We start from the raw sequence: 27,936 nt of genomic DNA, 5'->3' as shown, positions 1-27,936 counted from the left end.
CTTTATAGGTGCTCATTATCGTCTCTATGGGAACAGCTTCTTGCTCTGCTTTTTGTGAAAATTTCTTAGGAATCCTTGTCTCCTGTAATGGCAGAACTATACTCCTAATGGGTAAAAAATGTCTTATTACAGAACAGCTTTGGCATTACTTTCATTCATTAAAACCAGGGATTTTCCAATAAAAAAACTGCCTGATATAAGAGAAGTCTAAATTTAGAGTCTAAAATATAAGTTAGTTCTAACTTACATTATAACAGCTTCCTACATAGTGCTCTACTGAATAAAAATGGTTCACTTAACCTTAATGAAAACAATTAAATTAATAGGACTGCATTTTTCTCAGTGTTTACATATTTGAAATTTAATAAAAAGGCTTTTTCCCCATCTGATTTGTTTAGTTAATGTCCTCACTATGCTCTCTCAAATAATTACATCCTCAAGTAGGAGGCTCCTGTTATTTATCTTTCATTACACTTATTTTTTTTAGCTAAGAAGCCTGCTGATCTTTTTTCCCCATTACTTCTCATACCCGAAAGCACCTTCTATTTTATCAACAGAATATTGTTGTAATTTTTAAGTTCTAGAAGAAAAAAAATAGCTAAGAAAGGATCTTCTCATTGTGACCTAGAAGATGCTAAGCTGTGTTTTACAAAGCAATAGCACATGGCTCCTGTCAGAATTCGCTTGGGTGTACTGACAAACGGGGCACTAATGCTTTAAGTACTTCAAAAGTGACTATATACAGCCAAATACAACCCCACTTTTAAATTACTGTCCTTATAAAACAACTAACTTAATGGCATGACTTTCACGGACAGAGGTTGACAAAGCAGTTCAACAAACGTTAGCTTTAGTCATTACGAATATTTTCAGTGCAAGTCATAAGAAAGACCAGTTTGTTTCCAAGCTTCCTATCCAGCATCCCTGACTTCCTATCCAGCATGAAGAAAGGGATCCTCCAAAATTGCCCAGCCAGGTTTAAATCCATCCCAGTATTGTTAATTACTAAAGCCCTAAAACTTTGCCTGATTATTGATAACCTGATTTATTACAAAACATTAAAAAAATACCTGGAAAGAAGAAAAACAGGAAAACCATGGGCCTTTCCCACTAATTGGCACGTTTTCTGTATCATCCTATCCCTTTTCCTTGGCTTGAACACAGTCTACTTCATTGCAAACTCTTCAAGTCTGATTTACATTTGCTTTTAGGAACGTTTATGTACATGACAATAAACATGTCTGAATTCCTTATATCCGTGACGTAGGACCCATCACACATTTTCCCAGTACAAGTGGGCTTTTTTAGGGAAAAGTTCTTAACATTTGTCTCCATAAGAACTAGAGCAACTCTGGCACATGGCACCACATTACAGAACACATCCTCATCGTCATCTCTCCTGAAGAAGCTATACCAGGGGCCCTTCCTGTGAAGATCAGATTGTGCCTCAACATTCAGGACCATCAGATCTGAAATACCAGTTAATGGCGTTTTGACAGAGACAAGAAAAAGCAATTATTTGTGAGAAAGGGGAATAGATAAAAACAACACTATTTTGAAGGACTGCTGAGAAAATATTCATTTTGGAATCTACATTGTAAATATCTGTAGATGTTTTGACGACTCACCATCCCTCCAATATGTAATCTTTACCTTTCAGTCAGAACACAGTTTCTAGAGTCAGCTCTCACAAGATCAGTGTTAGCAGTGGTGTAAGGGAGAACCTACTTTATACAAGGAGGGAGAAAAAAAGAAAAACACAAAGTTAAAGAAGTCCAATGTCGGCTGATCTGAACCTGGACTTTTTCCTTACAGATGTCTGGCCACAGTGTTTTGAGGTGAATGTGCAAACTGTGCCAGTTGCTTTAAAAAAGCTGCGCTGTTTCTCTAAAAACCTGTTTTCTGTGTAAAGATTGTCTAAGACCGTTATTATGAGGCTCCACACTTGCATCTATCCTGAACAAGATTCACTCAGTTGACGTCTGTAGCTTTTCCTCTCCAAAAGCCAATCTGGCAATCTCAGGCAAGCATCCAAAATCTAGTTGTTGTTTTTCTACTTACAGACTATTTTCAGGGAGAGACAGATGCGACCAGTCCAGTGGTGCTCCCCACGAGGCTCTCAGGCTGCCACAGCACCCCAAAGCATTGCCTCATTTCTCTCAACAAGATGCCATGTAGCAAATAAACAAGACTACTGTCAAAGAAAACTGTCAGAGGCCCACTGGATATCTTTCTTTGATTTTCATTACAGAGACAAGCTTAATAGGAACTAGGCTCTTAACTGTCCACCAACAAGTCTGAGGAAGATGCATGAAGGAAAAAAAAAGTTTATTCTACTATTGCTCTATTTTTGTTCAGCTGTGCTAAGAAGACTTTTCATATATATGAGCAGAAGTGGTTCAAAATAGAGACAAGCTGCTGATTCGGCGAGCCAGATGCTGCCATTTCTGCATTTTCACCTCTCACAGGAGAGGCAGAGACCTTTGTGGTACCCACCTGCAGTCACTCCAACCCGCACAGCCCTGGGAACACACCGGCATTTGCGCCACAGACCAGCAACCAGGAGTTTTACAGCAACCACATTAACTCCTGTCTTCTTGAAATTCATTACAGAGTAGTAACACTTTAAAGTTTTAAAGAAGTTTTGGGTTTTTTTCACAAGAATTATGCTGTTAATGGCAAAAACTTCACAAATGTGAGTGGCTGAAGCAAAAAGGAAACCAGATCTGAAGTCGAAAGCTCTCTAATGGGGTTATACTAAATAAAATTGTACTGGACTGTTGTATAATTGTCTGGGTTTGGAAGACTCTCAGCCAATTTAGTTTAGAAAAGACATCAAAGAGGGGGGAGACATTTACTATACTTCAAAAACCCTCAGCAATTGAAAGAGTAACAGGACCAAAGGTACATACGATAAAATGATTCAACACTTGTGTGACTTTATTGACTGTATTTTAAGCAAAAGGGGAGTATTAGATAATATAATCTGACCAACTATATAGCAGAGACCACACCGCTTCAAACAAAACACCTCTGCCCAGATCCCAACAGCATGTGAATGGCTAATAAGGGTCCAGAAAGGTATCTGGTCTGCATTTGAAAACCAGAGAGAGAAGAAGTTGGACCGTATTTGGATTTGATTTTCCCGGTTAACAGTGCAAATATCACCAGCCTACAACGCATTTGCGCTCACAGTCATCAGGGCAAAATAAACACCACAAACAAATGCACAGTTATACCTTCACTCCCCCCCCAGTGGCCCAGCTATCAGACAGTAGAAGGGATTTCACGTAGATCAGAAAAGAGGAAGGCCCAGGTTCAAGGGACGGTGCAGCAGTCTGCTGCTCCCCGCACACCTAAACACTCACAAACCTGTACAATACACAAGTTTCTGCCAGTTTCAAAACTCACTTCAACCTAATGCATTCCAGCGTATTTACTAGAGATGCTACATAAGCTGGTAAGAAAGCAAAAATAATAGGAAGAGAATAATAGAAGAGATCAGAAATATAGTTAGAAAGAAAAGCTGAAACTCCAAAGCATTTCACTGGATAGTCAATCTAGAGAGGAGAAAAGCAAAAACAGATTTAAGGCAAAGAGTTGCACACAGATAGCTTCCATTTACATCTGCATACTTCCCAAAACCAGGAATACAATCCAAAACTAAGGCTAGGCTAAGCTAGAGACTCCCATTTAAAATAAGACTGCAGACTCAAGAGCAGAAATTTATACAGTTTGGAGTTGTTTTTTTTCCAAAAAGGCAAAGCGTGGTGTGGGATTTGGTGGGGGGAGAAGGTAAAAGGGAAAGGGTCCGATTGTCCCAATTATGACACTGTATCAAAAGGCAAAAATAACTATTGGTAACATCCAAGACGGCCAAACAGCCCCAGGGTCCCACTGTACCAGGCACTAGACAGAGTCAGATTTTAAACAAATTGCCAATGAAAGAAAACATTAAAACACATCACTACAGTGGTGGCTATCAATACAACGTTGCTTCTTGAAAGGTAAATATGACCACCATGATGTCTGCAGTCATTCCAAAAATGAAGGGAAATGCCACTAGTAAGCTAAGTAGTTATTTTATTTCAGAAAATAAAAGTGTTCTCCTTTCCAAAAAAGGCAGCAGAAATGAAAGACTTTTAACCTGCACAGAGGTGCTCCAGAAGTCAGAATGAATGCCTGCCAGAAACTGGTCTGACCTCAACGATTTGGACCACATCCACAGAGCTATACTTACTAAGAGTATGTTGCTTGTACTGATGGTTAAATTGAACAAGATCAATAGTACCCGAGAAGGTGATAAAGGGAGAATGATCCACTGAATGGTGAGCTGATTAGCCTTTGTAGCAAGAGGGAAGAACATATCTCATTTGCTTTCATTCTCCCTCCAAGATCTAAAATGCCTCACAAAGAATACTCAAAAAAGCTGGTCATAGAACAAAGCACAACAGGGGCTCGGAGGGCCAGCGCAACAGGTCAGCAGCTCCGCTCATCTTTGCAGAGATCACAGATTACTGCCTCTGTTCTTCAGGATCAAACAAGGATTAAAATCATATTAGTGAAAACTGTCTGCATGCTCCAGACTGAAACACCAACTCCTAATGTAAAGCTATTGCTATGAGATCATACAGCTATGGAAAGTCTGAACGGATAACTATAAACTTACTCACACTTGCAACCCAAAATTATTTGGGACTTAATCAAGGCAAGAAATAATAGGGAAAAAAACCCAAGGACTGTTCTTTGTAACAGTGTTTATATCTTTAGAGAAAACAAATGGAGTGGAATAAGAGCACAGACAAAGTCAAATGTTTGATGTTTGCAATCGACAAGTGAGACGTTATTTCATTGTAAATAAGAGTCAATGTTAACAATGTTAACAGGGTTATTCTTGTCATGTAACTCTTACTAAGAAGGTAAGTATTCAGCTGTTGTACAGAATTTATCCTTTTCAAGCCCTCCTCTTCTTCTGTAACTCTTTTCTTGATAGGACATTGACGCTTGTAGCTCTAGCTTAAGGGGAGCCTTCTGCGGCCATAGGATCCCACCGACATACGTGGTGCTTCACATACACACCACTTCACTTTCTTTCATACATCTGCGAGACATGGCAGTCATTTCTTGTGTAACATACATATACATTTAAACACAGAATTAACCCAAGGGCTATAAAAAATTCAGTGAGAAGTGAAGACTTCAAAATTGATGCATCTTTTAGTTATTCCAGCTGTTCCAATATTTTCACCATTTAGCAGTGTAATAACAAAGATATACAAATAGGGAAAATACTTTTAAATTTGGTGCAGTACAATACAATGATAAAGATGCAAAATGTGACTCCTTATAATCATATAATCATGCAATCACTGAAGAAAATATTTTTATGTTACACTTATAACAAAAATGACTGTTATAATGTTATCATTTTTGTTAAACAATGTTAGAAAGCAGCTAGAATAATCCACTGATGCATAATTAAAAGCAACTCTCAATCACCTATGGAAATGAAATGTAACTGAAATATGCATTAAATCAGTAAAAATAATTCTTCTTTAAGTAGCTTACTGAGTAATACTTCATAAAAATTGCTTTTTATAATTACACAGACTATGTAGCGATAAAGCAGTCCCTTACAAAGCAATCATTATTATGGAGTCCTATCCTGCAAGAAAACTCAAACTTCAAAATTAAATTTCATTCCATTACCAAGGAAAAAAAAAAGTCAGTCTTGGAGTTTTTCACAAAAACATTCCAGAAGATTCGTATCAGGATGGTTGGAGCATTTTGTTTAGAAGTTTATTTCAAACAAGCATCCTATTAGTTATCCATATAAAAATTCTGTGTAATTGAACTACCAAGAAATGCCTCCTTCAGCTAGTACAATGCAATATTCACTTTGAAGGGCTCTGGAACAATATGAATTCAGGAGTTGAAGCTCTACAGGGCAAATATTTGCTCTCACGTGCTTAAAACCAATTTGTGCCATGTCATGTACATATTGGAATATAAAGATGTTTTATCATGTCTTGTAAAAGTTTACAGGTTCTGGAGTGCTGCTTTATTTGACTTCCTTTCTTGGAAGAGAGACAAGCTGTTTTGGCTGAGCTAAAAAACACAATGACTATTCAACAGCGCAAGACAGATATGATTAGTGATGGAACTGGACAAATGCTATGAAAAGTTTCTAAACCTTTCAAGAAGAAAAAAGGACATGATTTTGGTGGGGCTTTGACTGGTAGATAGGTTTCCAGAATTGCTCAAAATGTTATCACCAAGCCATTTTCTATTACCATAAAACAGTACTTTCTCAAAATGTCTTTTTCTCATTTTTCCCCCATAAGAATGGATTAAAACTAATGCACATTTTAAATCAAGTTTTATCAGTCTTTCAAATTATACAATTTCCTGGGGCAGCTCCCTGAAATATCTATTTTCATATTACCAAATTAATACTTTTTTAAAATGATAATTCAGGAAAATGCCCTGCTGGTGTCGGCTTCACTCCATTTCAGGATGATAGCAAGTATCAAAACATCATAATTTCAAACAAGCCAATAACAATTTACTGACTAGCCCTAGCAATTCTCCTCTATCTCTAGGACAGTATCCTATACATTGTAGACTAATGTACTTTGTTTAGAAAACACACATTTTATAATGCAGTGTATGTTATCCAAATAAAACCCACTACGATATCTATATTGCAGATCTTCCCCCCTTTCAAAGCTTTAACCATTAGATACTTAGGTAATACATATGAAGGGATAAAAATATTTCAACCCTAGCCCAAGCAGCAAGCCACTATCATAATTCAAAATCTTAGTGTTATCTCTATTAAACCAGCTTTTGAAGTTCTGAAAGTGAATAAGTAGATATGTTTGCAGCTATTAACTAAAAAATAAGAACCTGAATATACTTACGCCATTTCTTCCATTGTAGTAGGAGAAAGAAGTGTTGAACTTGTTACAGAAAAAGTATTGGAAGTAAATGATTTCTCAAAAAACTCACATGCACATCTTCACACACTTAGGAGAAGTTTAAAAGAAACAGCTGGTGAGCAAAAGCAGCTGGCAATGGAAGAGAGCCTCGACATAAACGTGAATAAAACACAGTGGAAATAAAATGCTCAGAAGGGATACCATATTCTCCAGATATAAATCAGACAGGAAAAACAAATCGTGTGAAAGATGAAAGAAGAGCTGACCACAGAATCACAGAGCAGCTGAGGCTGGAAGGCACCTCTGGAGATCATCCAGCCCCAACCCCTGCTCAGAGCAGGCTCAGCCGGAACAGGTTGCCCAGGACCACATACATTCACGTTCTGAATATCTCAAACAATGGAGACTCCACCATATCTCTGGGCAACCTGTTCTAGTGTCTGACCACTCTCACAGTGTAAAAAAAAAAAAGCTTTCTTTTTCTGTTTCAGTTTGTGCCCATTGCCTCTTGTCCTGTCACTGACTACCCCTGAGAAGAGTCTAGCTCTGTCTCCTTTACACCTTTTCATCAGGTATTTACACACACAGATAAAATCCCCTGAACCTTCTCCAGGCTGAACAGTCCCAGCTCGCTCAACCTCTCCTCACTCAACAGGTACTCCAAACCCTTAATCATACTGGCGGCCCTTCGCTGGACTCACTCCAGTACATCCATGTCTCTTGAACTGGGGAGCCCAGAACCGGACACAGTCCTCCAGATGCTGCCTCACCAGGCTGGGTAAAGAGGAAAGATCATCCCCCTCAACCAGCTGGCAACGCTCTGCCTAACGCGGCCCAGGAGGCTGTTGGCTGCCCTTGCTGCAAGGGCACATTGCTGGCTCATGGTCAACTTGATGTCCACTAGGACCCCCTGAGCCTTTTCTGCAAAGCTGCTTTCCAGCCCTTCAGCCCTGCAGCCTGTACTGGTGCATGGGGTTAGGTGCAAGACAAGGACCAGTATGTCCCCAGCCTCTGTAACATCTCATCACAGAACAGTTCTAGCAGAATGCCTATGTGCAAACGACCAAGTCATTCACAGTTCCCTACATATGTATATATAGGCATGCATGCATGTGCATTTATATGATGCTCATACATGTGCACACACATACACAGATTAGCTATAAATAAATGTATATATAAAAACAGGCACACAAAAAAATATTTGAGGGTTGGAAATAATTCAGTTTATCAGCTATAGAGAAAGCTCAGTTTGTTTCTCAGGTCAGGCCACCCTAGTTAGCTTCATTTTCAAACGTAAAAGTAAGACCATAACTGTTTTGGATGAAAGTTAGAGGACTCACTAAATTAGAATGCATAGTTATACCACTCTGTGAATATTTTTTTTCCCTAGCCAACCATATTTGAAAGATGAAAAAATTAACAGAATGATTAGCTGGAATTGGTGGTGTAAAAAAAGTAACTACTATATTCTAACAGAAAGAGTGGAGCTCAGTAAGCAGATGCCACTATCTATTTTATGCAAGTAAATGGAAACCGATTGCCCTGAAAATAATAGTTGTGGTAAATCTAGGGACTAAATTTAACTGCAGAGGAATTCTGATCCTGCTGCAAGAAGAAAACAATGAAGTATTACAAATATAAAATTGTCTTACTTGTCTCTACAGTAATATCTACTTTTCCTTGCCATCTCTTCCAAGTAAAGGAGGAATCAAAGATGGTAAATATCTTATTTATCTTAAGAAGTTTACATGTATAAGATGTTGGGGAGAAGTGTTTTTTCTTTCACTACTTATTCACTGACAGAAAGAAGAGTAAAACCCTTAAAGGAGAATAATGAGAAAGAAAACCAGTAATACGATGAAGCTCAGTAATAGCTTATAAACTAGCCAAAATATAAAAAGAAAAGAAGAAACACTCAAAAAGATATAGATTAAAAATCAAATGTTCTACATTCCAACGTTAGCAGTGGTGCTTAATATATTCATGATCTAAAACAGCACAGGGCAACAAAGCAACGAAGAAACACAAAAGAAGATATTATGTATCTCACTTCAAGAAGATATATGTGACCCCTTCTATGATGGGGTTACAGCGTTGGTGGATAAGGGAACAGCAACGGATGTCATCTACCTGGACTTGTGAAAAGCATTTGACACTGTCCCGCATGACATCTTTGTCTCTAAATTGGAGAGACATCAATTTGACGGATGGACCACTTGGCGGATAAAGAATTGGCTGGATGGTTGCACTCAAAGAGTTGCGGTCAACAGCTTGATGTCCAAGTGGAGACCAGCGACAAGTGGTGTTCCTCAGAGGTTGGTATTGGGACCAGCGCCGTTTAACATCTTTGTCAGCAACATGGTCAGTGGGATTGAGTGCACTCTCAGCAAGTTTGCCAACACCACCAAGCTGTGTGGTGTGGTCAACACGCTGGAGGGAAGGGATGCCATCCAGAGGAACCTTGACAGGCTTGAGAGGTGGGCCCACGTGAACCTCATTAAGTTCAACAAGGCCAAGTACAAGGTCCTGCACATGGGTCGGGGCCATCCCAAGCACAAATACAGGCTGGACAGAGAATGGATTGACAGCAGCCCTGAGGAGGAGGACTTGGGGTGTTGGTTGATGAGAAGCTCAACACGACCTGGCAACGTGTGCTTGCAGCCCAGAAAGCCAACTGTATCCTGGGCTGCATCAAAAGAAGCGTGATCAGCAGTCAAGGGAGGTGATTCTGCCCCTTTACTCTGCTCTTGTGAGACCCCACCTGGAGTACTGTGTTCAGCTCTGGGGCCCCCAACAGAAGGAGGACGTCGACTGTTGGAGCAAGTCCAGAAGAGGGCCATGAAGATGATCAGAGGGTTGGAGCACCTCTCCTATGAAGACAGGCTCAGAGAGTTGGGGTTGTTCAGCCTGGAGAAGAAGGTCTCCAGGGAGACCTTATAGCAGCCTTCCAGTACCTGAAGGGGGCCTACAAGAAAGTTGCAGAGGGACTTTTTACAAAGGCACGTAGTAATAGGACAAGGGGTAATGGCTTTAAACTGAAAGAGGGTAGATTTAGATTAGATATAAGGAAGAAATTCTTCACTATGGGGGTGGTGAGGCACTGGAACAGGTTGCCCAGAGAAGCTGTGGATGCCCCATCCCTTGAAGTGCTCAAGGCCAGGTTGGACGGGGCTTTGAGCAACCTGGTCTAGTGGAAGGTGTCCCTGCCCATGGCAGTGGGGTTGGAACTAAATGATCTTTAAGGTCCCTTCCAACCCAAATCATTCTATGATTCTGTGATATTAAGTAGGTTAGTAAAGACTGAGAAATTTCTAGGAGACCAGGCCCCTGCTCAGTGAATGGATGACCTGATAGCCATCAGTTTACAGTACTGGCAAATGCAAACTAGAATAACAAATCATATGAATTACTGGGATCTAAACAAAAGCATAGGCAAACCAAAAGCAATTCTTTTTCATTTGCAAAAAAACATTCACCTCCTAGCAGAAGTCACCAACAAAAATAATGGTATTTGAATGTCTAGTGCTATAAAATTGTGCTCAAAAAATAAAACTAAATGAGTTTGTTTCCATTAAGGCTATTACTATGGCTCAGTACATTACTTTGAATATGAAGATTCAGCAGCTATTCTCTCTAGTTTTTCATCTTGGGATCTTTAATATGTTTTCAATCTAATTTTAATTTGTTATAGAAAAAGAGGAATGAACTTTCTTCTCAAGGCTAAATTAAACTTGTCTCTTGTGCAGGTATCATGAAGTATAAAAAAAAGCAGTTGCTACATTTAATAAAAGCTTTTTAAAAATAAGGCAGACGAGTTCTTTCCATTGGTTTACTGTTTCTCAAGTCCATGTTTTTTCAACAAAAATAATTAACTGTAGAATACATACGTGAGCAGAATTTTCGTATTTTAACAACCAAAAAACTCTCTGCAGTATATTGCCTGAGTAAGCAAATAACTAAGTATGCAAGTCAGGAACAGAGTCTGCACAGTTCATAGGAAGCTGGTGTCCTTTGCAATGACAGCAAGTGCAGCAACAGTGTGTTTAGCTAAGAGGAGTCTGTGTGGCTTCATTTTCAACCAGAATGCTATCACAAATCAAGATCACTAAGAAAACTACAAAGCTGGTCAGACACAGGTTTCAAAAATGTATCAGGATGCTTAACTCTTCCTGGAAGTATCTGAAGCGTGGGGTGTACACATGCTGTAATGCACCCCAAAATCCCACTCTGAAGATGATCCAGCCTGGGCCCTGGCTGGGGCACATCAGGGCTCCCTTTCAGCTCACATGCTCTGCATACCTTTCTGCAGAAACCAAACTGTGGAGAGGGTAATTTGCACACCTGGAGATCACACCTCAATTTGAGTCAGGGTGTCTATCAGTTTAGAGATAATCATTTTGTCTGTGTCCCAGCTGTAAGATAGGGGTAATAGTCTTTATATTATCTCACAAGATATGGGAGTACTTGCATATCTTCCAAGATAAGCATATCAAATCTCACATAGGATGGACCAGATGCTTTGATACCGAAATGTTGTATATTTATCTAATTGCATATATCTAATTGTGCTTAATGCTACTAGAGAATTTTTTCAGATATTGTACAGTCCTCCGAATGCAGTGATAACAAATGAGAGCCCTGAACGAAGCTGTGCTCTGTTTATGCCTAGATCTGATACAGCTACTGCTACTTCACATCTGGGAAAGGTAGCTCACAGCCAGCCTGCCAAAGGAGAACGGTCCAGCCTGGCTACAGTCCCCAGGCTCCTTGCTGCAAGGTTTTCTGTGGCTCCCAATAGACCCTGATGTTCCGTGTCTTGCCCCAGACACACAGTCAATTTCTCAGTCCCTCTCCAGGGAAGAGCTCTTCCCTGCGCCCGTCCCCCTCTCTGGGACTTCCTCTTTGCTCCCACCAGGTGTATTTTGTCCATGTCTGCCCAGCTAACTAAACTTCTGGGCCTCACCTCTTTCCTTCCCAAACACGACGGGGAGAACCACCAGTTCAGCTAATTGGTGTTGCCTAATAGGATGCTCTGTCCAGCAGAGAAAGAGCTGAAAGCTGTAGCAAAAGATCCTGAAAGAACTGGCAATCGATACAATGCTATCCTTGCCTGTCAACTGCAAGAGAAACCAAATACCTCCCTGCTATTTTCATTTTTGTCAGACACCATCATTCAACCAATCATCTACTGCTTTTCACTTTTTAACTCCAAGGGAAGGAAATCAGCAGTGAATAGAAGGGACCTGGATGAATTTAAATGCTCAAGTTAACACTGCTAACTTGGATGAAAGGAATTGTTACAAAGGTTTTCTTCTTTTGAAGAAAACATTGATAACCAAGATTAGCTCCTGCAAAACACAGCGTCATTTAAATTTTTTTCTAAAAAGGCAAAGATGCTGTAGCTAAGCAACCTGGCTCTTCCTTAAACTGAAAGTTGGTTTTCACAGCACCTTGTTTATCACTGAAAGCTCTGACAAACCTCCACCTTATTTTACGTAATTGTGTCTGGGGGAGTGCCAGATTAGATCTGGTATACTGTCATAAAGGGACTTTTCCCATGAACGCAGATGATGCAAAGTTATTTTTAAAATAGCATCCGAAATGTTCTTTGTGTCTACAGCATGCTCTTCAAATACACTGAGTTGTGTGAGCAGCCATCAGTCTGGGGGAACAGATATGCCTTTCTGCTTTTGGATCCAGAAAGTGCTGGCTATGTTTTCTTTATCTGTGTACTAAACCGAGCCGCTCCCCTTTCTGTCCTAGATTGCCCCTTTAGCCCAGGATTTGATACAGCATTTAGTATTTGTATTCTACCACTACAGATCTTGTTTTCTTCTAAGAGGAAATATATCCTGACATATGCTCTCTACCCTGGTTTGGGTAGTTCTCTCGCCCTATCTTGTATGCAATCTGTAGCTTCAAGGACGATGATTATTTCCAAATTAGAAGTTAACTATATTCTGTAAACCCTGCTCACTTAGATTGAATCACCAACAAACAGCTTTCTTTTCAAATTTTTCTCATTCTGACTGCGTTTTTCCTAATGGACAGGACAGAAAATACATGCAAGTAATAAGCAAAAGCAATGATACTGGATATGACCCACTGGGTTATGACTTTGGATGCTAATCTCTTGTCATGCTTCCCCTCCCACAGAGTATATGGATTAATAGCCTTTTCCGAGTTTGACAAGGGCACTGGAAAGCATCTGTTTGAAAAACCTGGAGAGCACCATTTTTTTTCCTGTCTCCCAACTCAGTCCCCATTACAGTTTTATTTTTAATCAGTCCCCACCTCCCCCTTTTTCAGTTGGTTGTCTGTAATACTACATACAGTATAATAAAATATGATGGTCCCAATAGAAACAATAGAAAAAAGATTTTGCCTGTACTGCTCATTTGTTTTCCTTTCTCAATTGTGTTTGTGCAGAATAAATACACACACAGTAGGACTATGCATCTTTCCACAAACACAGATATACACACACTATATACAGACAGCAATGCAGCTTCTTTGTTTACTCTGCCTCTCTCATTCCCTCTAGATATTTTTGCGCACTGTCATTTGTGGAATACTGTTGAAACCCAAAGGGATGTTAGCTGAGCCTGCCTCGTATTGCAAGCTGTTGGCAGTCTCATTAAGGATGGGGGAACAGCGTGGAGTCTACTGCTGTTTTTCACGGACTGATGCTGCTGGTTGGAAGAGTTTGGCCAAGCTCAACGAGCTATGCCAGCTGATTCCTTCAGATGCTCCTCAGCCTTGATTTTATTGTTGGTGTCTCAACAAGGACTCTAAAGTTACTAAAAGTACCAGCAGCTGCTGCCAGCATGTATGGGGAAGGAATCTAACATATTAAACAAAAAATCTTCAAAGGTTGCAAACAGGGTAAAAATGCATGTTTTCTTACCCCCATAACCAAGCCTTGCCTGTACAATGAAATTACTCTGGATTTGTTATAGGGTAACTATATTTTTTCTAAGTTTGTTAATTTCAGAATTATCTGCATCATTTTGTTCTCTACCCAATTCATCTTAATTATTTCTAACCCTGCAGATATTATCCATCTCATCTGTTGCAGCCCCACAGAATCCAAATCTCGTGCCCATATATTTTTTCGGGGAAACTGTTCCGTATTTGGGTGTCAAGGTAGAGGGCAGGAAGGAGAATGTAGCGCTCTGTGCTTCACCATGAGTTGTCCCTTCTTCCCCCAGGTCAAGAAAAGAACACCTGGCTATCAGCCTCTTTTTGGCTGATACAATTAAAAAAAAAAGATTTAAAAAAAAAAAATCACAACTGAAATAGACTTTAGCCACTGCTGCAGTTTGGCTTTCCTGTGTAAAGACTCACCTAACTTCCTGCCTAATTAGACTGGGCAGTTTCCAGTCATCCTGAGCTTGAAGGAGGGCACTCGTTCTCCCAGTTCACCTAGGCTGCTATGAAATCAGGCATATATGAGTCCTATGCACAAAAGAGAACAAATCAGGAAAAAATATTACTATATATTAGGAATTTAGGTAGTCGATTTAAAAATGGGGAGTCTGAAGTTCCCAGCGCTTGCTTTTGTTTTGTATTCGAGGGCACCATACATAAAGCAAGATATTTAAGAGTCACCAATCCACCTCCTGAGAAACATCTAAATCTAAGGAGAGATGGCAGTTAAAGGAGGAATAGTATGTCTAAGCATTTTGTGTATTTGAGTCGCAATATTCTTCAATTCCCCAACCACACACTATTTTTCTTTCAAGCAAGGACTAGCACTACAACTATTCCATCACATAATCAGGTTACTCTTGATGACCTTCCAAAGTCAAATCCCAATGTCACAGTTAGCATCATCTCCTAGTGATTCTGTGCCAGAGCACGTGAAGGTAATTTCAACAACAATCTCTTTATTTTCTGGTAGAAGTTGGGTCCCATCCGTTCCTTCCTTTTTTCTATCTAGTACATACAGACCACTGGTTTACCATATGTTTATATTCACTGTAATGCACCTCCATCACCCTCCTTTCAATTGATTTTTATTTAGAAGATAAACACTTCAGGACAGCACAGAAAGTAGGAAAATTTGTCTGCAATGCTGTCTAGTAGATTTTAGCCACTATAAAATTAACTGAAATATAAGACAAAGTAAAGAAGCATTTTAGTAACCCATAAGTTGTTTCTTTTTCTCCTCTTGTCCATTCCCTAAGTCACTCCCTTCCCCTTCTCTGTCACTTGCTATATTTTCATAGTCTTAGGGAAGAGGGGAGTTGTATCTCTGAAATATTGAGCTTTATGCCTTACATTTAATGGCACTGGTAGCCCGGCCACATAGTATGGGCTATGCAGTAAACAGACTTTCAGATATTCACTATGGCAAAGGCTTACCCAAACAGTCTGCAGAAAGGCTATGCTGCACTAAATGCTCAAGTCACTTAACAAAACTAAAGAGAGGAAGGAGGGTCTAACATGAGCATAACTGCAAATCCAGAGATCTCCATTCTCCTCCTTCCTCTGCTGGAGACAGACTTTGTAATCTGAGGCAGAGCATTCCAGCGTCAGCAGGTATTTCTGTATCTGTCTCTAAGAAGATAAAAGACAGGATGGGGAATATCATTTCATTAGCATTTATAAGGCAAACTGTGTGGAAAGCATTGTTGCACAACTATGTAATTTGCCCTTATTCCACAGGGTAGATTCCAATGAAACAAAGTGTGAAAAGCAGCATATGGGACCTGCTTGTAAAGAAAGAAGTCACCGTAAGACTGAATTCTCCTAAAATGGTGACCATAGGGTAAAAGGAGAGAAAGCTTCTCTATAGATTGTTCCCAGCAACTCTCTATCCCCAGGGTCACTGATATTAAGCAAGGAGTCTCATCCTGTTCAGGCGCAATAAGGAAAGGCACTCCCTGCTTGCAAGTTTCATTTTGGGGGAGGTTTGTATTACCTAGATATCCTTCTCTCAGCCATGACAGCCTTGTTGACTTAACACTCTAATAAGTGCCATGGAGAAGGAAGAACAGCTAGCAGGTTTTTGCTCTACATACAAGTTGAAAAGCCATTCATGAAGTAGCATGAATCTCCTTACCCATGTTATTAACACCTTAAGGTGTGAACATGAGCCACTCTCACATATACAGCATCACTCATTAAAGACCTTCTGCCCTAGAATGTATATTTTAATTCCTTTTTGCATCACAGGTGAACTCACTTATGTCTACAGCATTGCAGTAGGCTTACTAAAACAAAAACATGCAACTGTCCAGTATGAAAAATAAAACATCCTTTGTAACATCAGCAAACATAGTGCTTCCTATAGTCAAAACAGCACAAAGCAGCTCTGGTTTTATACTGATATATCAGGTTGGACTCAACAGTAGCAGAAGTGCTGTATAAAAAAAATATTATTGTAAATTATGTAGAGCAGCCTTTGTTAGCTCTAAAGAACAAGGAAAACACTATGCAGAATAAACAGGGACAGAAAAAAAAGAAATAAAAACAACAGTGTGAGTGAGTCTGGTAAATAAAAGCTCTGCAAAGAAACTTACTTGAGCACAGCCAGCTTTACAACAACACGCCCCAGAATCCCAACATGAACAACTGATCTGTAATGTACATTTTAAGTAAAAGAAATGTTATTCTCTCCTTCAGCAGACAGGAGACGTCCAACACCCTCTCAGCGGGAGAATGAAGCCCAGAATGCCAAGAACCCAGTCCTAGCTCAAAGCTGGTGGAGACACCGTCTCCGCATCAGTGGTCCATGACAGCCACCTCAGTTTCTCAAGCACGGTAAGAGATCAAATCATAGAGGTGAGATTTTCCGGCTTGCCCACTGAGACACTAAAGACTGTGGAATTAAAATATTTTTTTGCAAGTCATAGAAAACTTTCTGTAACCCTTAAGGTTGTCTTTCATGCAGAATTTCATCCTGCACTCAGTTCCCTAAATGATACTCCGCTTGCCTCGTGCAATAATGAAATGGAAGGTAGATTTTACTGAATGTCATATTCATGAAGAAAACCCCTTTTCATAATCAGAGTAAATTCTACAGAGAAATAAAAACTACTTTTTACTCCCATGAAAATGAATTGTGAAGAGTGGAAAAAAAATCCTTTTATTTCCCCCCCTTCTCCAACAAATTCTTCCAGAGAGAGTAGCTTTTTGCATTGTTCTCTCCAGGACACACTCTTAAGGACTTAGATTTGGAAGGGAAGTGTAATTGTGGAATTATATCCAGTTTGGTTTGATTCAGATTCCGTTTTCCTATACATTAAGAATACAGAGCGTGATTCAGAGCCTATTACAGCAAACAATGGGCTTTGAACCAGACCAAAGGTGCATTAAAGACCACCATTGACCTTTCTTCATTTTCTCCATTTTACTTTTGCCTTGGTTTTTCTTAGTCTTCTCATAGGGTTTTTTTTTTTCCCCATTTCTTCTTGGTTGCAGGAAGACCGGCAACTTACAATCCCACCCTTCTGCTGACAATTTTGCTCATAAGACATTAGGAAAAGGAGGAGCACTTGCCAAAATCTATAATCACATTCAGGATAACTAGCATATATTAAAAAACAAAGTTTACCAGATCTCATGGGAAACAATATTTTCTTCTAGGAAGAAATATGAGATATTGAAAAAGTGTTCCCTTGAATTCATAAGTCAAAAAGTACTTGACAAAGAAAAAAACAACTTTTCCATTTGCAGAAATATTTCATTTAAAATTAGTCTTTATCAAAGACTACTTGATTTCTCATTTCAAGTTTATTTTAAGAAAAAGAAAATTCAAGTGAAAAATACCAAAAAGGATGTTTACAAAAATTCTGAGTTTTTCTTGCTCAAAAATGTTAGTAGATGAATTCATCAAAACCAACTCTTTTCCTAAATTTACTCTTGGCTTTGATAAATTGGCATTTTATAACAAATTAGGCAAACATCTCCTGACTTCTGGTAGACAACCGTCAACTTTCCCTACATTTTAATTGTCCTTTCTGAAGGCACAGAAGTGCATGAGATGCCTACTCTCACAGAAAACAAATGGGTGCCTTTGAAAACAACATCATATGCCATAATAAAAAGAAAAATCATTGAATGTATTTTGTTTTAAAGTTTCATTGAACACATATGACTGGCCGGGCTGAATGATCCACAATATGCTGACAGACAGAGCCAGACACAGACCTTCAGAAGAAAGGGGAAGCAGGAAAGAGCTGAACAGAAACATTTAGTCAGCTCTGTCAAAATGTTGGCATTTCTATTAAGAAAGAATTACAGTATCCAATTCTGCCTGTTATTCTGTACCATCCTACCAAAAGCCCATGTTTTTCTGAATAATTATTATTAGCATTTGAGCTACTTTTACTGTATTTTGCAAGGCTGTCCAGTCAAAAGTGACACTGACATTAAAAGCCTGTTTTGATTTTGAGAGTAAAATAATTGACTTGCAAGCAGAACTTCACAAATCGTTTCACTGATAATATTCTTTATCCCTATAGCTGTTATTTCTCCACTGTAACTTAGCTTCTGTTTTATTTAACGCCAATATTCCTGAAATGCAGGCACTCCTGAAACTCACGCATACAGTAACGCCTTGTGCAGAAAGATTTTTTCAGCCTACAAACCACATTTAAAGTCTATAAAATAGACAGCATTTATACTACAGAAAATTCATAGTGGTAAGACTTGTTATTGAAGTGTAACTCAGTCCCTTAGGGACAGACATACCTCGGAATTGTTGAGATGACACCTGTGCGTCCCCGAGAACCACCCCTCACTCGAACACTGGTCAATGTCAACCTTCTGCAGATTGATGTCGACTTTGACAACACCTCTGAAAAAAGAGAAAAACAGCCTTGAACACAGCGACTACAGAAATAGGTTAAACTTCTTTATGATGCTGTAGCCGGCAAAGCAGAACTACATCTTTCTTCTAAATATGGAATTTGATGAAATGTCTGAAAACGGAGAAGTTTTGTGTTCCCGAAGCCACAGCTGCAGAGACACATTCTTATGTTGGACCTTACTGAGATGTATTACGGCAAGAGCTCGGTAAATCTAATGCACTGACTAAGTGTAGGGTGGCAAGTAAGAATAAGTTATACACTCAAACAATTTAATGACCTTCACATTTTACAATGAAGCAAAGAATGAAAATAAATACAATTAACAACCTGCACTACTTTTTCCGAGGCCAGCAACCTCCCTGGCTGACCCTGAGTACTGTACCAGCCGCCACACCTCACCCCATGCCTGGTGACGATGACATCCTCCCCGTTGCTCCAGGGAATGTTATTTGCCAAAATAACCAGCAAAAGCCTCTTTCCGTACTCTCCCCAGACACACCGCAACCTCCAGCGACTTCAGGCCTCTCCTCCACGGCTCAGCACCCTCCTCCAGCAGGCACCCAAACCCCCCTCTCCCCATCTCTGCCAGCCGGCACTGGTATAATACCCAATGCAACATTGGAAGGGCAGCGCGAGCCAGGAGGAGGACACTGATGTCTGTGAAACCAAAACAAATGTTTCCTAAACACACAGGTCCTCAAGGACTGTCTGAACTGTATTAGTCCTATGCCAAGTACGCTCAAGTTTTCAGCAGCAGCAGCTTCCCTCAGAAATTTTTTTGAATGAAAAGCTAACAACCTGATTTGAAAGCCAATGCTCTATTTTATAAACAACTCAGAAATCACCAGAAGAAAAAAAGCTGTAAGATTGCAGTTGCTTATCTTAAAAAAAGCCTTCAAAAATTGCCTTATTCTCTCTAAAATAACATCCAGAATGACTTTGGACGTAGAACATTTATAGCATAATCTTGTGAAAGCACATATCTGTAACTGCTTCGCTGCTGTCTGGACTCAGCAAAAATGTCAGTATGCAACTTCTGGTAGTTAGATCATTACACAGACTCACTCATAATCAATGACTGCTCTGTACTGATTTCTTAAATCTAGGGTACCACTTCTTTTAAGTAAACCGTTTCAGCCACTTTAGACAAAAGTTGTGATTTCCACGACTACAAACACCACCACCCTTTCAGGCTGTGGACTACCAAGGGCACGGCCCAACCTTTATCTCAAGAATACCTCGCTCACCTCAAAGCATGTTGACTCTTCTAGTTAAAGCTCAGTATATATAAATAAGAACTCTAATAATAAAAGAATTACAGAGACATATATTTGAGAGGCCCTTTATGAACAAAGTCAGAACAGGCTTAAGAGATGAGCTTGACCAAAACCAGGACAATACTGGTCCCTCATACCTGGCCCCAGTACAACCAAGTGCAAAGTGTCCACAACAGCTATATTTGGACATTCATCTTCAGACATGCTATACACTGATCGGAGAAACACAAGCATGTCATTTAAATGATCTGAAGAAGAATGCATTAGGAAATGATGTAGGATAGCCGGTAGGAAGCTAGACAGTACAGGTGCACTTCATCCCCCTCCATCTCCTGCCTAGAATCTAAATATCTGATACTAGGCACACTTAGAAATGACCTGGAATGTTTAAGTGCTGCCTCTAGCAAGCTCAACTTGAAATAGCACACACCATGCTTCTAGAATATTCAGAAATATTTTTAGTTTACAGCTTTATGCCTTTCCACTCTTGTTTTGGACAACAGCTTCTTCAGGGACTGCTAAAACTACACTTCCACCCCAATGAACTGTTTCTTCCATATTCCAGGGGACCAATAACCTCAAGGGAAAAACTGCCATACTGTACAGACTAATTCTTTATAAGATGTTGATGTCAGTGGATTACAAGCTTACCTTAACCTGACAACAAGGTATCTGTCTTAGTTGCTCATAGAGTAGAGCTAACCATTTCCTCATCTGGTCATGTGCAGATCCCACCAGGTAGGTTTCTAATATTTTCTGGACCTTTCTGAGCATTAGTGTGCAGGCTGGGGACAGGACCTGTTCTGCAAGTGAATAGTCTCACTGTGGCTGCATACAGGCATGAAGCAGGCAGCAGGATCAGGACCAACACTACTCCTTGCTCTCCTAGTTCAAGTTATACACCAGGCACTTTCGCAAGGGTCTCTCAAGCATGAGCATCCTTCTGACTACTCTAAAGATATCAGTTTATACAGTAGGAAAAAAACAGTGATGATTCAGCCTTATTAGGACTGCAACAGATTCACCTGGGAGACTCTCTAAGCACCTTAGGGAAGTAGGTCTTTATTTCCTTTACATGGAAAGCTTTTCCCTTGTGTACATTTTGTTTTTAACTGGTAGGAGAGGAAACTCCGCTTTCCCTCTACAAACAGTTCTGTGAAGAGAGAGGTACAGACTGAAAATTAAGGGTAAACTAATCACTGCTACGAGAGGAGAAACACTTTAAGAGTTTGCTGTATGGTATCATAAGCAGGCCCTGTAGAAGCAGAGTCAGTACAAAGGAATATAAAAATTAAAAAAAAAAAAACTTAGCTAAAGGTTACTTGTGAGAAAGACAACACATACAAGCTAGAGGAATTAAGGACACTGAGCAGGCATTTGAGTACAGCCTTGTACCAGACGTTGCAATTTGAAGAATTAGTGGCATGTTCTAGTGGGCCAAGAGGCAGAAAGCAGGATAGCATCCTAACGCTCAGAGCTATGTACGGGAAAGAAAGGAAATGTACTTCCAGATCTTTCACATCAGAATTGATTAAATAACTTGTATCCTTTGAAAACTCTTTGATACAACTTTTTTGTTCAAAATAGATGTGAAAAATCATAGATTCATACAGCAGCTGTCATTGGAAGAAACCTCTTATGACCATCCAGTCCAACCACCTGCTCAAAGCAGGCTCAGTTCAGTTGAGTTTTTTAATATCTCCAATAATGGAGATTTCACCACCTCTGGGAAATCTGATCTAGTGTCTGACCACCCTCACAGTGTCAAAAAAAGTTTTCTGATGTTTAAATGGAAATTATTGTATTTCAATTTGTGCCTCTTCTACTTTCTGTCCTTTAAGTGACTACCCCTGAGAACAGTCTGGCTCCATCTCCTCTACGCTCTTCCACCAAGTATTTACACACGTGTAAGATCCTCCTGGAGCCTTTTCTCCTCCCGGCTCACTCAGCCCTTCTTGTCCGTCAGATGTTCCAATCTTTAATGATCTTTGTGGCCCTTCACTAGGCTCACTCCAGTACATCCATGTCTCTTGTACTGGGGAGCCCAGAAGTGGACACAGAGTAATTGTCACACACAGAGTCACACACAGAAGGCTATTGGGTTGGTTAAATACTTCATAAATCCTTCATAAATCCATGCTGACTACTCCCAATCACATTCTTTTCCCTCATGTGTTTCAGAAGTGTTTTTCAGGAATATTTGCTCCACCACCTTCCCAGGGATTGATGTGAGGCTAACCAGCCTGTAGTTCTTGGAAGTCATCAAGTACCTTGGCCTTTTCCATGTCCTCTGTCACAAAGTCCACTGCCCCATTCAGCAGCAGGCCCACACTCTCCCTTGTCCCAGTTTTCCTGCCAGTGTACTTCTTGTTGCCCCTTCATGTCTGTCAACAGATTCAGCCCCATATAGGCTTTGGTTTCCCTAACTCCACCCATGACTGCTCAGACTGTGTCTCCATATTCCTCCCAGGTTAACTGACCCTGCTTCCACCTCTTGTGCACTTTCATGTTATGCTTGAGTTTTGTCAGGAACTCTGTTAAGCCATGCAGGCCTGAAAATTATCTAATTTCAAAGTATTTTCACAATACTTCTTCCAGAAACTCTACAAAATTCTTCCATTTGAAACTGAATGCATTCTCCCTTTGCTTCTCTTATGTTAAAACTTTTCTTACAAGAATGTCTGCCTTTCACAAAATCCAGTCTTCACAAACTCAATACAAACATTTCTACCTACACTCTTCTGTCTGCAGCTCTTCTGTAGCACAGCCTGAACTTCTGATATGATTAAGTTGTTCTGCTTTTTCTCAGAGCTTTATGAATTTCTGGAGTGAAAATCTACACGAAGGAAAAACAGTGCAGTCCAGAAGCAGGCATATGAAAACAATCTCTTCTGTCAGTCACAATCTACCATAGGCTTTCCATTTTTTCCCCCATGATGCATATTATTCTTTTCTCACTAGACCTCTGCAATATACGTTCATTCTTCGTGGTAACATCACTGTTCTACTGAGGTAGTAACAGGGTCTGCAGCTACCTGAGGATATAATGCTTTCAAAAGAAAAGTTTCTTTAAGCAGACATGTGGCATTTACAGAAAGCATCATGATGGTACAAGACTTTTACTGCATTCATTTGGGATTTTAAAACACCTTCTCAGACTTGTACCCCGCCATTATTACACAGAGCGCACCAAAATGTACATGATGATATATTTCTGAAATTCATCTGTGATTAATACAGTAGCTGGCACAGCCTGGTTAGCCACCCACATTTTCAGTTATTTTTGATTCAGCATTCAGAAAATGGAACATATGGAAGAACACATTTGCCTAGAATGTATACAGACCAACTACCTATAAGTGTTATATTTATTGAACTAGCTGGGAATAATTGCAGCTCTGCTATCTTGATAGAAGCAATCAAGACAAATATCAACTGTACAAGAGTAGACTCACATTGTCAGCATAACACATTCATCCATACTGACAATGCTGCCTAGCTGAACCCAAGCCACAGTGATAAGTTAATAACAATATTACTGGTAATTGTGGACCATGTGGCAAATAAGTATATTTTGTTAATCTCCTTGTAACACTAAATATTTGTTTTCGGCCACAATTTTACAGTCCTTACACAAAAAAAAAAAAGACACTTAGGATTTGTGCTGGTTTTGGCTGGGGTAGAGTTAATTTTCTTCATAGTAGCTAGTATGGGGCTCTGTTTTGGATTTGTGCTGAAAACAGTGTTGATAACACAGGGATGTTTTCGTTACTGCTGAGCAGCGCTTACCCAGAGTCAAGGCCTTTTCTGCTTCTCACCCCACCCCACCAGCGAGCAGGCTGGGGCTGCACAAGAAGCTGGGAGGGGACACAGCTGGGACACTGACCAAAGGGCTATTCCAGACCATATGGCATCATGCTCAGCATATACAGCTGGGGAAGAAGGAAGGGGGGGACGTTCAGAGTGATGGCGTTTGTCTTCCCAAGTCACCGTTACGCGTGATGGAGCCCTGCTTTTCTGGAGATGGCTGAACACCTGCCTGCCCATGGGAAGGAGTGAATGAATCCCTTGTTTTGCTTTGCTTGCGTGCGCGGCTTTTGCTTTCCCTATTAAACTGTCTTTATCTCAACCCATGAGTTTTCTCACTTTTACTCTTAGGATTCTCTCCCCCATCCCACTGGGGGGAGTGAGCGAGCAGCTGTGCGGTGTTTAGCTGCGTGCCAAGTTAAACTGCGACAGACACATTCATGTTTAACATGTAGATAACAAAGAATTAGTTGAACTGTACATAATAAATAATCATTGAAGAATGATGTCATCAAGGATTTTGTCGGGTCAGAGGTTTGATTTAAGAGGCTTTCATGTCTGTCTTAATTTCCAGTACCACTGTCTGTTGGCATGCTGTTCGCCTTGAAATCTGTGCCAGAAATTGATTTAAGCTTATTTTCCCAACCTACTAGCTATCTTGATAGTTTCAGTAGTTATAATATTTCATTGTAACAACATGTTGTAAAACCTGTATCTACAGAAGAATTTTTTTGCCTGTACTGTTACATCATAAAAAAAGCAGAAGGAGCACATTCTCTTTCTCCCAGCCAGCTTAAGCCAGAGCTGCACAGAAAAATAGCCTGCCAACATTTAAATGGTGATAAACAATATCTTTGTCCTCTATATCTTCAGAAGCTTTTTGGCACAGAGGTCACCACAGCTCAGGTAAGCAGGCATTCAAAGTTTGTCTTCTAAGTTTGTACACTTATTTTTGTACCTGTAAGCATTGCAAGCAGCCATAATTAAGGTATAAGGCATGGTTATCACATGCTGAAGCACACATCATCCCCCAAGTCTAAATGCCTGCCTAGAGTCTCGCTGCCATATTCATTCACCCCTACATGCTGTCCTTCATAAGTCCTCCTTACCACAAAACAAGGAGATTAAAAAAAAAAGTCTCTACAGCTGTCCCAAATCTGCAAACACCCACAACTCTAGATAAATGCATACTGTAATCAGTATAGCCAATGTTTTCAGGGCAGATACCTTTTCTGACCATTCCCATTTTGGAGGCTGACACTTTCAAGAATATTAATTTTCAAACAGTGCGCACCACCTGACACCTGAGGCTCCTTCAAGGTACCATCAACTGAGCATCCAAAAATAATCCTGGTGTCAAATTCACAAGTGACTTACAGCCATAAGTCTTACTGGTAATCAACAGCTTCTGCAGGTTCAAGTTGCTTTTGAAAGTTAAGATTTAGGATTCTGCATCACTGAGACATTTTTAAAACTACTACCTTTGCGTATCCAGCCAGATTCACAAAAGGCTACTGGGATGTTACACACAACATAATTTTGATCTGTCACGCAGTTACCACTAACTTCTTACTAACAGGACAGAGACACTTACCTAATTCCTCAGCCATAGCATGACTGCTGCTTTCCAGCACACATTTTCACAGGAGAACCAGCCTTCACTAAAAATAAACTTAACTGAAGAGTAAGGTATAGCAGTGTGGGCACATCAATTAGGATTCACCTGCAAAGAAAATCCCTCTAGGCCATTTGGAACAGTGCTACAAGGGTGGAATACTTAAAGCCGAATCCTCTGTTGTCTGAAGAATTATTTCGGATTTAAATCTGCCTTCAGATTTACGGCATGCAGTACTGCCTCTCTGGGGATTTCCCTGCAGTTTAGTCAGAGAGCTTCCTAGGTACTTCGAGGGGTGGTGATTTTTTCTTGCTTGAGGATGTTTAAGTTGCTGCGAGCATCTTAACTCTGTTACAAAGCATCACCTTGTATAGGAATGCTGAAGTGTCAGTGATGGTGGTACCCCACTTACATTAGATTCTCCCTATGAAAAAATGTCTTTGAGCCAAATTCAAGCTATTTAGTACGAAATCAGCTTTTTTTTTTTAATGCTCCCATTACTATCCATGGGGTCAAAGAGACAGGTGGAAAGAAAGGCTCTCAAGGACCAGTACAGAAAGTGATATAAGAAAAGAGAGATTAGGAACAAGAAAAGCTTTTGAATTAGAAGGATTCTACACAGGAGAGATGGCCTCAGCCTAACTATACTCAGTCTTCTGACACTGAAGATTTATTTAAAGGTAATAAGGGAACTTTAAAATCAAAAAGTAAGTGGAAGCCAACATTAAAAAAAAAATAAAAGGAAAATGGAGAGGCATAAACCTGGGCAAGGAACATCGAAAACTACAACAATGTAAGACAAAACCAAAAGATGTTTTTTAGAAGCAGCATGTTAAAAGCATAGGCTCTACTAATTAAAAGCTTTTCAAATACCTCAGAAAAAGGAAGCCTGAAATAGAACCTGTAAGGCCAACAGACAACCAAGATATAAAAACTGCTCAGAGTAGAGACAGCCTTTGCAGAAAACGAGTTCTTTTCATCACTGCACACTTTAGAGCCAGGAAGGCTCCAACCTCTGAGCCACTCTGATCACTCTTGTGACAGAAGTCAGCTTGCACATGCAGGGATGTTAACAAGCTGGGCACCACAACTATCCCTGCTTTGTTCAACACGTTCACAGGTGACCACAAATGGGTGACCAGTGACAAAGCTTGCAGCTGATGAAAATACTTAGTATAACCCACAACTAAATCTGACTGACACAGAGAAGATTAATTAATACTTTGCAAAGTGTTTTTTTATCACAAGGATCTGGGCTCTTCCAATGAATTTAGATTCATGGAACAAATTTAAAAACTGAAAAGAATTTTTCTCCAAAAAGTTCATCATTATATTATGGAACCCAATGCCAAACTACATTGCAGAAGACAAAAATGGGTTACAAAGTGAATTAGAATCATGGAGGTCAGTTTAATCCATACTTACTGTCAACACTCATTCAGATAGAGTCTGAAAAACAATTTTTTTTTTAATTGCTTACTATTTGTAAATGGGATATAACCAAAATAGGAGAATTCGGCACTTTCACTGCTCTTACATCTTCCCTAAGTACCTGCCAGAACCTGCTTTTGGAGACAGGACTAGGTAAGCCTTGCGTCTGACCTAACACAGCAATGCTTTTGTTCTTACCTTTAGGAAGATTTCTCAATCTCAGCCCAGGCTCATGAATAGACAGAATAGGAGGTGACAGCCCTGGAGCTGAATCTCAGATAGTAAGGACTGTCACATGTCTATTCCCTTCAAAAGAGCTTTGATAACCTGCTGTGCTGGAAGCCTTACCCAAGGGGGATGGGGATAGAGAACAGAGTAGTGGAAACAGCAGTTTGACCCAAAAAGCTAGTTCCTTTTATTGCAACTTACCATGTGCTACATAATAATTGACATAAATGCAGTATGTGTTTCACTCCTCTCCTGGCCATATTTAACATCTTTCTTCAAAGACACACTTCTGTTTCTCTAATAGCGAAGAAAGCTGAATCATGTTTCTAAAAAAGAAATCCCTATTTATTGTTCCTTTTGTTTCATCACCATCCAGTTTTATGTCCTTATCCGTGACCTCGTACGAAAAAGGCACAGACATAATTTATTGTCTAGAGAATACTCATAACATACTGGGGGTTTCTGTAAGCAGACAGTAAACTATAGGAAGATATTTCTTTGTTCTCACCTCTTTTCAGGAACATAAATCCAAAACTTTCAGAAGTTCCAGGAAATAAATTATTCCTTTTCATTTTTCAAACCTGTTCTAAACCCACCCACACCTTCAATCATGTTATATGGGCCAGGGCGTGTTATAGAAAAAAAGTCAGCCTCACAATTTTAACATATTTTCAGGATTATACAACGAATGTATCGTGTCATAAAAAAATTAGCCTCCTTAAACAGTGAAAATTGATTTTCTTTTAGTTCAGTACTGAGACTAGATTAAAGACAGATTAGGGGGGAACCTAAAAAAGGGGGCTAAAGTAAGAAAA

At 39.8% G+C, this 27,936-nt stretch overlaps 1 protein-coding gene across 3 annotated transcripts in view; it reads right to left on the bottom strand.

Moving 5' to 3' along the window:
• Positions 1 to 27,936, bottom strand: part of GPR158 (G protein-coupled receptor 158) — a 210,627-nt gene that overhangs the window by 175,697 nt on the left and 6,994 nt on the right. For all 3 annotated transcript variants that reach the window (XM_072854471.1, XM_072854472.1, XM_072854473.1), the window contains exon 2: positions 18,645 to 18,750. In XM_072854471.1, coding sequence (XP_072710572.1) covers positions 18,645 to 18,750 — 106 coding nt within the window. The remainder of the gene's footprint in view (positions 1 to 18,644; positions 18,751 to 27,936) is intronic.

Source organism: Ciconia boyciana, chromosome 2 (assembly GCF_034638445.1).
Source record: "Ciconia boyciana chromosome 2, ASM3463844v1, whole genome shotgun sequence".
Classification (NCBI taxonomy): domain Eukaryota; kingdom Metazoa; phylum Chordata; class Aves; order Ciconiiformes; family Ciconiidae; genus Ciconia; species Ciconia boyciana.
This window is presented reverse-complemented; position numbering and strand designations above follow the sequence as displayed.